At 39.2% G+C, this 15,336-nt stretch overlaps 1 protein-coding gene across 8 annotated transcripts in view; it reads right to left on the bottom strand.

Moving 5' to 3' along the window:
- The window catches only part of LOC143249413 (dmX-like protein 2), a 141,598-nt gene that overhangs the window by 113,740 nt on the left and 12,522 nt on the right, over positions 1-15,336 (bottom strand). For 7 of the 8 annotated variants that reach the window (XR_013027774.1, XM_076499220.1, XM_076499222.1 and 4 more), the window contains 3 exons: positions 3,536-3,642; positions 1,951-2,077; positions 1,089-1,274 (listed from right to left, as the gene is read on the bottom strand). Coding sequence is in view for 7 of the 8 variants with exons in the window: in XM_076499220.1 (XP_076355335.1) it covers positions 1,089-1,274; positions 1,951-2,077; positions 3,536-3,642 (420 nt within the window). In the remaining variant the exon portion in view is untranslated. Of the gene's footprint in view, positions 1-1,088; positions 1,275-1,950; positions 2,080-3,535; positions 3,643-15,336 lie in introns of all 8 variants that reach the window. The other variant, XM_076499226.1, reaches the window with a different exon arrangement.

The raw sequence follows: 15,336 nt of genomic DNA, 5'->3' as shown, positions 1-15,336 counted from the left end.
CTTCAGTTTCTGAATTAATAGTGAGCATATCATATTGACAAATTCCTACCCCATGAGTACCAAACGTAAACATGCATCGTATGACGTTCAGCAAAAGCTGAAGGTCATAGAAAGAATACGAAACGGCAAAACTCGCGCTAAAGTTAGTAGAAAGTTAGGCATACCTGAGTCTACATTGCATGGGTGGATTAAAGATGAGAATAACTTAAGAGCATTTCTTGATGAACTTGATGAGGGTGGTTTGAAATGCAAGAAAGCTAGAACAGCACAAGATCCTGAGTTAGACAAGGCAACATTCAATGCATTTTGTGAAGCCAGAAACAATGGAATTCCCAAATCTGGACCAGTTATTGAAGCACAAGCAGAGAAACTACACAAGGAACTTCATGGCCCTAATGCAGGTCCAGAGTTTACTGTTTCAACTGGTTGGTTAAGAAGGTGGAAGCAGCGACACAGCATATTGCAAGTAAAAATCAACAGCGAGATCAAGTCAGCAGACACTGTAGCAGTAGAAGAGTTCATCCCTAAGTTCCAAGAATTCTTTGAAGAACAGCAACTTGTTGAGGAGCAGATCTATAATGCAGATGAAACAGGTCTTTACTATAGAATTTTGCCAGATAGAACTTTAGCTATGAAGAAAGACAAGAACAGCAAAGAAGGCTACAAACAAATCAAGGACAGGGTGACCATGTTGTTCTGCTGTAACTGGACTGGTCTACACAAGCTGACACCACTCTGCATCAGGAAGTACAGGTCACCCAAGTGCTTCCATAAAGTGAACATGTCAACACTGCCAGTAGACTACACCCATAGCCAGAACACCTAAATGACAGCTGCGATCTTTGAAAACTGGTTTCACAAGACGTTCATCCCTGATGTCCGGAAACACCTGAGGAACAAGGGACTAGAACCTAGAGCCTGCCTACTCCTAGATAACTGTCCTAGCTGTTGGCGACTTCGACTTTTCAGTCACAAAGGTTTAAGCCGTGGTTAAGCAGGTTGACCCCCCAAATACCGTGGCTTAATGGCACTCCACTGTATTTTAGTTCCTTTTATAATGATTTTATAAACCTGTTTTGCTCACATACTTCATGTGCTTTAAACGTTGCATGATACGCTGTCTGTGTCTTTGAGTTTGTAGTCGAGGGGTTTGACTTGCTAGGGCCTCAATTTGCTGCAGATTGATCAATCCATCATCAGGTAGCAGAGTCTGCACCCAAATTCGACAAATGTTGTCTCGACAGGAAGTAACCAACATATTGGCAACAGAAGCCCTAAAATTGTCAAGTATATGATAACAGATTAATTTGTAAAAATGTAACACTTGTTTGCAGTGCTGGCAAACAAACTAGAGTTCATTAATTACTTCACGAATCATTTAGGAATTCTTTCATCCAGATATGTTGTTCCTTTAGTACTTTGATCTTAAATTTCAACTTGATTTTGAAAATCTATTTATATGAAAAAAATTGCCTCAAGACATTAGTTTTTTAGGTAATTATGATTAGAATAATACTTATCTTACTTTTTTTTTACCAAATTTGAGAGATTGATTTAGTTTTCAGCAAATATTTTTCCATCAAACATTTTTTCCCCTTTTGAAACTGTTCCAAAGGGTGTAAATGCTAAAAAAGCTTAAACATATCACATAAAGTCAGTCACTTTTTAATATTTTAAAATTACAAGAGGATAATAAGTTATTCTTTTCAATTACTTTAATGTAGTTTTTTTCTTTCCTTTTAATGGAAGAAAATATTTCATTGTGTGTAAAGCACTATAATGCTGTTTAATCTCCTGAATAACAAGTAGTTTTAAATCACTTGTGGATGAATATTTTAATGATACAGTAAATACATTAACATGCAATATCATTTTGATCTACACAATCAACTTAAGTGGTTGTAAATTAACCATTGCTGAATCAAGCACAAGAGATAAAAAAGCACACACCGTGGCATATATTTGCTAGTCTTCCTCCATGAAAAACCTGTCACAGCTCTGGGATGAGCAATGTATATAAATGTGTAGTTAATTTCACTACCAGATAGTGAATGACCACTATGGGATGTAAAATTCACTGTTGAGAAAACAAAGAAAAGTAATTCAAGTTTACGAAATACAATATTTTTGGCAAAGAAGCAGTAATAATTCAATCAGCATAAAATTCGTCTCATAACTTAAACTGAGTGACCAGACTTTTAGAGTTTTAATTGTAATAGGTAAAAACCTTCCAAATCTAGAAAATTAAACAAACAGATGATTAATAAAGATTGATATAAATTAAAAACTAGAATCAGTTAATGGTTTTATATATGCAAAAACAGCTCGTTTGGGTTGAGAAAATATTTTACATAGAAGAGTGAACAACGTTTTGACCTTCTATGTAAAATATTTTCTCAACCCAAACGAGCCGTTTTTGCATATATATTTCTCTACAAGTGGGTTTTCTCGACATCACTGATAGTTAATGGTTTTTCTTATGCCGAGAAACTCACTTAAAATAAAAATGTATTCTGAAGATGGCTGGTGTGGGTATTAAAACTTTAAAATAAAGTATAAAAAATGTTTTGACCTTTGTGAGTCATCTCTGAGATTATTTTTTTAGTTTAGGATTTCTATATTTAGTAAGTGCATATACATTGTTGATTTTTCAGTAGTGTTATAGTGAGAAAGTTGCTGATAGTGAATTAATGCATATTTAACATTCTGATAAACAAAACCCTGATAAAATAGTTTAATTTTTCATGTTTTGAGGGTTTAATAATCTCCAATTACAAAATAGTTATGCAACATAACAATAATTTTACTCAATATCTTAGAATTTGAAAGAGAATGTCAAATACCTTACACATTTTCACCTAGAAATATATATTTTGTCTTTAACTTTAATTTAAACTAGTAGATTAATAAAGAGATATAAAGTATCTAAAGTATCTTGGTGAACCTCAGATTCACAAGAAGAGCTTCGGTCGTTACCTCTTCTTTGTGATGACATATAAATTCTCAACAAGTTTTCTCGTCAGATTAAAGGACACCAAGTTTAGGGAATCACCACTCTTTTCATCAACCTGAAAATATAGTCATGGCTTGGTACCTTCAAACTTTACTAGGATTTATTATTTTAAACTTTATTAACCAATAAGTATACTCTAAACTGTCAGTATCTTTTTTTCTTTTAATAGAGTATTTTTCCAGTTGGGATTGAGCACATTTATTTTTCATAATTGCAAGATAATACAGCTATCACTATTAAGAATGATTTATTTCAATATGGATACTAATAAAATATCTGAGGGAACAAATATGAAATTTTATTTTTCCTGTTACCAAGTTCTTTTCTTTTTCCTTTCAGTAACAAATAAGTAAGTATTTTAGCCATGCAAGATAAACAAACTAGAAACAAAATTTATATCCATCTAAAATGACAATTCAGTAGTTTCAGCATTCTAACTGTTATGCATTATAAAATTATTTCTGACTATAAATTCATTTATTTATATTTTGTAATATTTTATGTATATTTCTGCATGCTTACCTTTTTTGTTTTCATACCATATTTTAATTAGTCTGTCTGCATGACCTACTGATGCAAACAAATTTCCATCTGGTGAAAACTTTAATATACTAACTGGATGAGCAGTTCTACAAAAAAAGGTAAGAACAAAGTAGTATAATATTTATCAATCAATATACAGTTGAAGCAACACTTAAAATTTATAAATAAAAACATTTTTCTACAATATTTTTATTCATCAAAATTTCAAATTTATGACATAAAAAATATATAAAAATATGCCTTTAAGCAAAGTTCCAACAAAACATTAGAACACAGATGAAGCATGTCAGCTGTGAAAAACATGCCTGTGTAAAGCAACAGATATTTTCACTGTAACATATGACAGAAAATTATAAATAATTTCTGTTAAAGCTTTCTGAACCTGGGTTGTGTCATTAGTATCCCTAATTTTTTCCCTTCAAACAATGGAAAAAGGTATGGTGGTGACAGAGCCAGAGCAGATGGACTTTGCCACTCTGTCAACTAGCTCATTCCCACTAATATCAACATGACCTGGTATCCAAAACAAACTGGACTGAGATAGATGATAGAGAAATGGGCCAGTTTGTTTTGGATACTGATAAGAATAGGATGGTAACTAACATGTTATGATGTCAGGGCCAATAGACAGCTGAGTAAATCAGTATAGATCATACAATTCATATATTGCATAGTTTCAATGTGATTTAGGGTAAGAGATATGACATACAATTTAGCAGTGAACACAGAAACTGTAGAGGGTATTCTATGTGCTACAACTGAACTGTAGCAAAAAATGGAAAAACCTACAGAGTCACCTGGTTTTGAACCATCTGTATATATGGGAATGGATGGATTGTTTGAAAGATGTTCAGCAAATAAAGAGTGACATTTCCAATCTGGAACACTGGACTTCCTCAGATGATTCAAAGATAGGTCACAGTTGGAGATGATAATTAGCCATGATAGAAGAAGCCAAACTGTTGATACTAGTATGCTATTCAAAGATGTATCCAATTTTCTGATTGTGCCCAAATACAAAGGCTAAAAGGAACAATGGCAGATTTTCTATTATAGAAAATTGTGGCCCACTGAGAATAGAAAACACAACCCTAAGTTGGGTGTTGTGGTAAAGAGCAAAGTTTGGAAGCATACACGAGACAGTTGCAAATGGCAAATATACAAAGAGAGTTCATGGGACTTCACATACAAACTTTGGACTGAAGTAAGAAAGACCCCAGTGCAAAGCAAAAGCCCCTGATGGTGAATAGGATCCAGCATTTTCAGTGCTGAGATTCTGACAGAACCATAAACCATAGACCCATAGTCAAGTTTGGATCGGGTAAGGGCAAAATAAATTGTAAGCATGGATTATCGATCCTCTCCCCACAAGGTGGAAGAGAGGACTGAAGGATGCTCAATGCTCTTGTATATTTGACACAAAGTTGCTTGATATGGGAAATAAAGTTTAATTTACAGTAAAATATAAGACCTAAGAATTTTGCCTCAGGAATGACAGTAAGTACAGCATCATCTATAGTGTTCTAGATATGGATGAATACCACGTTGGCGGCCGAAATGTACATAAACAGTTTTAGAGAGAGAAAGTTGAAAACCATTTGCTATGGTCCACTTAAGTTATGATTGATTGCAGTTTGTATCTGCTGCTCAATAAACCTCATGTTTGATAACTGACAAGAGATGTGAAAGTTATCAATGAAAAGACCATTTGCAACTGTAGGGGGTAGCTGTTCACTGATGGCATTAATCTTTATAATGAGAAGTGTGACACTCATAACAGCCTTGAGGGACCCCAAGTTCCTGTGGGGAAAAAATGGGAAAGTGTTGAGCCAACACAGACCTGGAATTGGAGATTCATTTAAAAATTCTTAATAAAAGTGAGAAATTGCCATGCAATCCATAGGAGTGAAGGTCTTGCAGGATGCCATATCTCCATGTTGTACCATAAGCTTTCTCTAAATCAAGAAAATAGTAACAAGATGTTGTCATTTCAAAAAGGCTTCTCTAATTGATGTTTCAAGGCAAATTAAATGGTCTATCATGGAGGGTTATCTTCAGAACACACATTGAGTGGGTGAGAGAAGGTTGTTTGATTCAATAAACCAAACAAGATGAGCATTAATCACACTCTCTAAGGTCTTATTGAGACAACTCAAAGCAATGGGACAGTAATTCGAAGGAATCTTTAGATACTTCCCAGGTTTAAGAACAGGGAATACAATAGCATGGTGCCAAGCATCAGGAAAGACATTCTCCTGCCATATCCAGTTAAAGACAGCCAGGAGAATAGTAAGAGAGACAGGAGAAAGGTGGCATAGCATCTCAATGTATATCATCAGGTCCAACTGATGCAAATGTTCAACTCGTGTTTAATAGCTAAGAAGGAAGGGGATGAGTTTGAAGAGCTAGATACATGAGAGAAACATTCACCAAAAGTATTGGCATTGCTCTGACCATCAGCAACTTCATGGCCATTGAATATCAAGATAGAGAGGAAGGCAGAAGTATACCATCCACTCACCTTCCAGATCTTGTCCCATATGACTTTTTAAGTGGTGGTTGAAGAAATGCTGGAGGTATATTTAATCCAAGATTCCTTCTGGCTTTGAAGTCTAACTTGCCGGGCCTGTGCATGGCCTTGCTGAAATGCAATGCAGTTTGGAAGCATGGGATATCTACAAAATTTATCCCAAGCACGTTTCTGAGCTTTTTCGTGTTATAGAACAAGCAGAATTCCACCAAGAGCAGCTGCTTGGAAAATGCATTTAGTTACTGCTGCAACACAATCATCTATTGATGATTTATATAATATGGCAGGATCAAGTTCTGAGAGAGCAGTGAAAGATGGACAGTTGGCCTCATCCAACATCCACTGAGGCACACAGGTCAGGTGGCACTGACCACGGCCAATCTCTCTTAATATGATAGGGAAATGATCACTACCCTGTGGATTGATGTCAACCTCCCAAGAAAAGCAAATGAAAAGTGAAGGTGAGCAGATAGAAAGATCTATAGCAGTAAATGACTGACTGGGTGCATGAAAATAAGTGTAAGAGCCAGTATTGAAGAGAGACAGGTTGTGATTCAAGAGCATATGCTCTATAGCACAATCCCTCACATCAATACTAGAACTAACCCAGAGGGTATTATGCCCATTAAGATCCCCCAAAATTAAAAAGGGAGTTGGCAGTTGCTCAATGTGGGCATCAAGGTCTGAGGGGTGATAATTTTTTCCAAAGGTAAGGTACAGAGAGCAAACAGTGATGGTACAACCCAAGGAGATATGGATGGCTACAGCCTCAAAAAGCGTATTCAATGACAAGGAGCAGGTGGGCACATGTTGATCAACCAGCAGTGCTACTCCCTCATGTCTGTCCTACACATTGATTGATTGATTGATTTAGTGTTTTATGGCACAAAGCAGCAAGGCTATCTGCGCCAGACATTCGGTAAAAATGTAAAAAATAAATAAATAAATGTAGTAATAGATATAAATGGAAATGAAGGTAAAACAAAAAAGTATAAAACCAATGTTGACACCTAGTCTACAATGTTAAGATAGAAGGCAGAGTATAAGAAGTTGTAAGGTATTTACTCTAGCAAAAAGGTAATGCTCATAACCTGCCAGGAAGACTAACAGGTAAGTTCAAGAACCACCGTCAGTCACCTGAAGTTGGTCTTTCCAGTCCTGGTTCCGGGTTATGTGTCATAGCAACCAGTATCAAAATGTAAAAGAACAGAAGTTTTAAAAGATACATAGCAAAATTGTAACAATGAGTAGCCAAATGTCCAGTAAAAAGATAAAGTCAAGTAAATGGAGTAAAATTTGTAAAAGTAAATGAAGGTAAAAATAAAACAGCAATTAAAACAGAAAATGGTGTAAAAAACCAATGTTGACATCCAGTCAACAAAGTTGTAAAGAACTACCTGTAGCAAAATGGTAATGATCATAACCCACCAGGAAGACTAACAGGTAAGTATAAAAACCACCGTCAGTCACCTGAAGTTGGTCTTTACAGTCCTGGTTCCGGGTTATGAGTCAATATGGCCAGTACTAAAAAGTTAAGTAGTAAAAGTGTGAAATGATATGCAGCAAAAGTATAATAACAACTCGCCAGGACAACTAACGAGTAGTTCAAACGGATAGTTCAAACAGTAGCGTTAGTCACCTGAAGTTGTCCTTTCCAGTCCTGGTGTCGAGTTATTTAATGTTCTGGCCATTGTCCAATGTCAAATTAAAGGAGAGAGATTAAAACTGTAAAAAAGGAACCACAATTAAAAAGGTGTAATGAATAAATATGCAACACTTAAATGAGATTAAAAAGATTAATGGCCATTAAAAAATTAAAAACATTATCAAGGTGGACAGAGTCACCATCACCAATAACTCTGTCCAATGTCACAGACTGACCCTGGGAAAAAATATGTTTAAAATATTGCCGTGGTTGAGAATTGTAATGATGGCAAGAAAGTAAAACGTGGCTGATAGTGATTTGAGTGTTACACAAACTACACATTGGTGCATCAGTTCCAGATAAAAGAAAATGATGAGTTAAAAAACTGTGACCAATGTGTAGCCTAGTGAGAACAACTTCCTCCTTCCGACCTTTACGGAAGCTAGATGGTCAAAGTCCAATTTTGGGTTTGATTTGAAAAAAGTTTGTTGTCACGTTGCTCACTCCAAGTGGACTGCCAGCTGGCATGGAGCCGAGCCTTGAAGGCAACACCATAGTCCATGTATGGAATAGGCATAGGAGTGATGGTGCTGAAGCAGACATATTTAGCTGCCATGTTTGCAAGCTCGTTCCCGCGAATACCAACATGGCCTGGTATCCACAAAAACTGGATTTAAGAAGCTGCTAATGAAAAATGGGCCAGTCGCTTTCGAATATCAGCGAGAATAGGATGTGAACTATCGTGTAGCGATTCCAAGGCAAGTATAGAACTAAGCGAATCAGTATAAATAGTGCAGTTGGAGTACTACTCAGCTGCAATATGATCCAGGGCAAGAGATATGGCATACAGTTCAGCAGTGAACACAGAAGCTGTAGAAGGGATTCTGCGCACAACTACTGACCCATAGCAAACCATAGCAGAGCCCACTGAATTACCTGATTTGGAACCATCTGTATAAATGGGAACTGAATGATTGTTTGAAAGATATTCATTGAATAAAAGACGGTACTTCCAATCTGGAGCATCTGCCTTTTTTAGGTGACTGAAAGAAAGGTCACATTTGGGGGCTGTAATAAGCCATGGTGGGATGGGCCAACCTGTGGAATCTGCAATGTTATCCAAAGACAGACCCAATTCATCCAATTGCGCCCAGATGCGAAGGCCAAACGGAGCAATGACAGATCGTCTGTTCTGAAAAAAGTACTGCCCACCGAGGAAGGAAAACACATTTCCAGGTGGGATGCTTTGGTAAGCAATGAAGTTTCGAAGCATATTGTAAAGATAGTTGCAAACGGCGAAGGTGTAGAGAAGGTTCATGAGATTCAATGTATATACTTTGAACTGGAGAGGTACGGAAAGCCCCAGTGCAGAGTCGAAGTCCTTGGTGATGAATGGGGTCCAGCATCTTTAAGGCCGAGGGTCTGGCAGAGCCACAGACCATTGATCCATAATCGAGTTTCAATCTAATAAGAGCACGATATACCTTTAACATTGAACAGCGATCTGCCCCCCAACTGGTAGAAGAGAGAACACGGAGGATGTTCAGTGCTCTTGTGCATTTGACCCGAAGCTGCTTTAAGTGTGGTATAAAGGTCAGTTTACGATCAAAGATAAGCCCCAAGAACTTGGTCTCCAGGACCACTGGCAGCAAAACTTCACCAATATGAAGTTCAGGATCAGGGTGAATACCCCGTCGACGGCAAAAGTGCATGCATACAGTTTTGGAGAGAGAGAAATTAAAGCCGTTCGCCAGAGTCCACTTCCGTACACAATTGAGGACGGTTTGTAGTTGCCACTCAATATATCTCATGTTTGACGACTGACATGAGATGTGAAAGTCGTCGACATACAGCCCATTCGCAACAGTGAGAGGGAGTTGTTCAGTGATGGCATTTATCTTTATACTGAAGAGTGTAACACTCAATACACAGCCTTGAGGGACTCCAAGTTCCTGTACAAAAGAACAGGAAAGTGTCGAACCCACACGAACTTGGAATCTCCTGTCCATTAAAAATTTTTTAATAAACACGGGTAGATGGCCACGTAACCCATATGTATGGAGGTCTCGCAAAACGCCATACCTCCATGTTGTGTCGTAAGCCTTCTATATGTCAAAGAATATTGATACAAGATGTTGGCGGTTGAGAAAGGCTTCTCTGATAGATGTTTCAAGACGAATTAGGTGGTCTGTGGTGGAGTGCTGTCGACGGAACCCACACTGGGTGAGCGAGAGGAGGTTGTTTGATTCAAGGAACCAAACAAGACGAGCATTAACCATCCTTTCTAATGTCTTACAGAGACAGCTCGTCAAAGCAATTGGACAGTAGTTTGAAGGAATCTTGGGATCTTTCCCTGGCTTAGAGAAAGGTAAAATAATAGCCTGGCACCAGGCATCAGGAAAAACATTCTCCTGCCAGATCCGGTTAGAAACAATCAGAAGGACATCAAGAGAAGCAGGAGATAGATGGTGCAGCATGTCATAATGAATATCATCAGGTCCAACAGACGTACTGGCAGACCGATGAAGGGCCATTTTTTAGTTCCACCAGAGTAAAGGGACAATTATAGTCAAAGAAACAGTCAGTTTGAAAGGAAAGAGGTGATCGCCCTGCCCGAGTCTTGATGGCCAGGAAGGTGGAGGAAAAGCAGAAGTGCTAGATACCCGGCAAAAGCTTTCACCTAGAGTGTTAGCGATGTTCCGAACATCAGTCACCTCCTGACCATCAGAGAGTAAGATCAAGAGGGGGGACAGAATTGTAGTGCCCATTAACCTTTCGAATCCTGTCCCATATGATCTTGGAACTGGTGGTAGAAGATATGCTGGTTGTGAACTTAATCCAAGATTCCTTCTGGCTTTAACGTCTTACCCACCTAGCATGTGCACGGGCCCGTTGGAAAGCAACCCGGTTTGAAAGTGTGGGATATCTACGAAAAGTATCCCAGGCCCACTTTTGAGCCTTCCGTGCTAAGTGGCAAGCAGGATTCCACCACGGACGAGGATATCGTGGAAAACGTGTCGAGGTTTTAGGAATACACTGAGCAGCTGCATGTGTAATACAGTTAGTTACCGCTGCTACACAGCTGTCTATTGATGGCTGATTTACGATGGCAGGATCAAGTTCTGCGAGAGCAGTGAAAGTGGACCAGTCTGCCTGATCCAGCTTCCACCTGGGCATGCGGGTAGGGTGGCATCGACCACGGCCAGTCTCTCTCTCAAAAGGATCGGAAAATGATCACTGCCTAGTGGATTACTGTCAACCCTCCATGAAAAAATGGGAGAATAATGAAGGGGAGCAAACAGAGATCAATAGAGGTAAAGGACTGACTAGGTGCATGAAAGTAAGTGGAATAACCAGTATTGAAAAGAGAAAGATTGTGATCAGAGAGCATCCGCTCTACAGATTGGCCCCTCCCATCAATAATAGCACTTCCCCAGAGGGGATGATGTCCATTAAAATCCCCCTAGGATTAGAAATAGAGATGGCAATTGTTCAACGAGAGCATCAAGATCTGATTGATCATATGTCTCTCCAGGGGACAGGTACAGAGAACAAACAGTGATGGTATGACCCAAGGAAACACGGATGGCTACAGCCTCCAAGGGTGTGTTGAGTGACAAAGTCAGGGTGGGCACGTGTTGATCAACCAACAGTGCCACCGCTCCATGTACTCGACCATCACACAACCTGTCATTTCTGTACAGAGAAAACTGCCGAATGGAGACAGTATCAGCAGTTTTGAGAAATGTTTCTTGTAAAGAAAGACAAACAGGATGGTAGGAAGCAATCAGCGTTTTGATATCATCCAGATTAGAACGTAAACCTCAACAGTTCCATTGTATCAAGGTGGCCATTTTTAAGAAGGGGTAGGTAAAGTGGCTGGAGAACCCTTCGGTTTACGACCACGCCTTTTTTTCTTTACTGTCTTTAGTCAGAGGAGGTCTATCAACCTCCATGGATCCTGCTCTGGGTCGGATGGGCAGGTTTTTGTTATTGGAAGGGGAATCCAGTGACTGAGGACGCGAACGAATAATTGTTTTGTCTCTTGTGGTGGGAGAAAAAGATGTATCAGAAGAAATGCCTGTATTTGAAACTGAAGGATGTGGATCTTGAGGTTTGTTGGAATGTATGGGAGGAACAGAGATGGGTGTGGAAGTCAATTCATCAACCTTTTTAACCATGGAGGTCAAAAGGCTTTTCATTTGTTTTGAAAACGATTCTCTTGGAGGCACAGAGAGATCTGTCTGCACTCCCACTGTAGTTGTGGAATGAAGTGCAGCAGCATATGTCCCAGATGGAGTTGTGGACAGCAATTTCCGAGCCTCAGGATAACTAATGTTATGTGTCGCTTGCAAACGCTGCACCTCTTTTTCCTCCAACCATTTTGGGCAAGAATGAAAGTAAGAGGGGTGAGAACCATTGCAGTTTACGCAATGTGGGTTCATGTCACAGTCATAGGCATCTTGGTCCTTGCCTCCACAACGAGCACATGTCGGGAACCACGACAAGATGTCTTTGAGTGGCGAATCTCTGACATTGGAAACATCAAGAGGGTTTGGTATGTATGGCAACCCTGCAAATGAGATAACCTGCCTTGATGGTGACAGGTGCATGTGGTGAAGTAAATGTTAAAACGAGGGTATTTGTTGGCAGTGTAACTCCATCTTTGCGAGTGGAGATGCGCCTCACTGCAGAAACTCCTTGAGTGGAGAGACCAGTGAGAATCTCTGACTCGGGAACGTTCTTCAAATCCTTTCAACAATAACTCCTCGTGAAGAATTCAAGGTAGCATGGGGTGTAACCTCAATAGGTATATCCCCAATTGCCTTTGAATTCAAGAGGAGTTCGCTGTGTTGGGATGTGGATGTTTCAACCAATATGTCACCAGATCGAAGTTTCTTTACTGACTTTGGAGAGCCAGCAAGTCCCTCTAGTCCCTTTTGAATAAAAAAAGGGGACATTTGCCCTAAAGGTTTTTCCAAAAGAGAATGTAATATAAGAAAATGAGGTACGTGTGTTACAAATGTCGAAGATTGCTGTTCTGAGTATTCAAGACGTGGTCACTTACCCATTGACTGTTTTTTTACAATTTTATTTAAATTTTTTAGAGGATCCATAGGAAAAGGAAAACATTTCAGTACCCACTGACCCCACCCACCATGGAGCCCTACAAGGGGACACGCTACAAAGTCACGCAAGGACAATGCAGCAACGCCAGGGTTTCGTGAGCACTATACCCAAACACCAGCATCAGGCACAGTGTCCACAACACCCGTTGAGAACTTCCAACACTGGTACTTGGTTGACTCTAGCCCAAGTGGACCAGCTGATTGACCCAAGGGGGGCCACCCAAAGGCCGCCCGTCTACAGGAATTCGAAGCCAAAGTGGTGTGTTAGGGTTGGACCCCTCAACCACCAGGATCCTCTCCTCCCCTTCACGGGTCGCCACGCACGGCAAACACGTGGGTGGATGTTTAGATCCCAGAGAAGGTAACCAGATAGAACAGAATCTTCCCTGGGAGGTCCCCTCACCACGTACAGGAATCCACACCAAGGGGGTCCTACACATAACTGCCATTTCTGTAAAAGGAGTATTGTCGAATTGAGAATTTATTAGTAGGTTTTAAAAATTTTTCCTGTAAAGAAAGACATTTGGGATGATAAAAGTCAATCAAATACTTGATGTCATTCACATTTGACTGAAATCCTTGACAGTTCCATCGAATTAGTGTGGCTATTTTTCTTTATTTTGGAGGAAAATATGGCACGGAGACCTTCTGCTTGCAACTGCGCTTTTTTCCCTTACTGGATGTTGGTCGGTTACTTTCTAGTGATCCTGCTCTGGATCGAGTACACAGGTTGGAGAATGTAGACACACATTCCAGTAATTGAAGACATGAGCAAATGGGTTAATTTTTGGGGTGTCAAGAGAAAAAGACTCCATGGAAACATCTGAGCTTAAACAAGGTGAAGTTAGGCAATGACTGGAAGATGTGGTAAGGACAGAGATAGAAGTAGATACTGATTTGTTTACTTTGTTGATTTTGGAGAGTACTAGATTAAGGTGCACTGTTAAGGATTCTGTAGGAGGCACGGAAATGTCTGTCCGGACTCCTACTGTAGTAGTGAAATGGATTACAGCAACATAAATCTGAGATGGAATTGGGAATAGTAACTTCCTAGCCTCTGGATAAGTAATATTATGAACTGTCTTGAGACGTACTTCTTTCTCTTCCACCCATTTAGGGTAAGAAGTAAAATAGGAAGGATGTGGACCATTACAGTTAACACAATGCAGTTCTAGTTGGCATTCAAAACCATCATGGTCTTTATCAGCTCAACGGGCACATGTTAAGGAACGACAACAAGATGTTTGAGTGACCAAATCATTGACAAATAAAAATATCTAACAGGGTTAGAAATACAAGGCTGTACCTTACAATTCAGATATCCTGCCTTGATTGTGGTAGAGGACGTGATGTTCCAAATGTTAATATTAGAACATTTGTCAGCTCCATAATCTTGTAACACCTTGGCTGGTGAAACCTGTGAGAATCTCTGACTCTGGAATGGTTTTTAAATCCCTCTCAATTATAACTCCTCTGGAAGAATTCAAAGTAAAATAAGAAGTAATCTCCATAGGTATATCCCCAATGGCCTTCGACTTCAAGAGGAGTTTGGAATGTTGTGATGAAGCTGTTTCGATTAAAATGTCCCCAGACTGTAAATTTTTTTTACAAATTTAGGTGAGCCAGCAAGCCCTTCTAAGCCCTTTTAAATAAAAAAATGAAGGCATCTGCCCTTCAGTTTTTCAGTTAAACAATGTATAATTAAAAATTGTGGGACAGATTCAAGTTGTGAGTGTGACTGTACAGAGTCATCAATGTGTGGTTGTTTGCCAGTAGTCAGATTTTTCTCTATGCTGTCATGCTTATTTTTTTTTATGAGGGGTATCCGTATTAAAAAAAATGTTTTGGTGCCCACTGACCCCACCCACCATGGAAGCCCTACAAATGGACACACTACAGTGCCATATAAGGTTGCTGCAATGATGCCACGATTTAATGAGCACTATACCCAATCAGACAATGTCCACTACACCTGTTGAGGATGTCCTACACTGGCACTTAATTGACACTGGCCCAAATGGACTAGTTGAATGATTTGGGGGGGGACCCCAAAACCACCCATCTACAGGAATTCATGGCCAAAGTGGTGTGTTGGAGTTGGACCCCTCAATCACCAGGATCCTCTTCTCCCCTTCATAGGTCACCAGGCACGACAAACATGCAAGTGGATGTTTAGATCCTAGAGGAAGTAAACTGAAAGTACAGAACCTTCTTTGGGAAGTCCAATCACCACATATAGAAATCCACATTGAGGGGATTGGTACATGAAAATTATCTAATTTTTCCCATTAAAACTTATGTGAATATATTAAAAAAAAATACTGCATATTTTGAAAACTACAAGGCACAAAGAAAAACATTATCATCTGCTCTGGATTGTTTTTAATCACCAAAATTTTAATATTAATTTTTCTCTTTCTACAAATACATAGGTCTTTGTAATTGAATGATGCAGGTTTTAAAATACATTAGAAAA

The sequence above is a fragment of the Tachypleus tridentatus genome, chromosome 4, assembly GCF_004210375.1.
Source record: "Tachypleus tridentatus isolate NWPU-2018 chromosome 4, ASM421037v1, whole genome shotgun sequence".
Lineage (NCBI taxonomy): Eukaryota > Metazoa > Arthropoda > Merostomata > Xiphosura > Limulidae > Tachypleus > Tachypleus tridentatus.
This window is presented reverse-complemented; position numbering and strand designations above follow the sequence as displayed.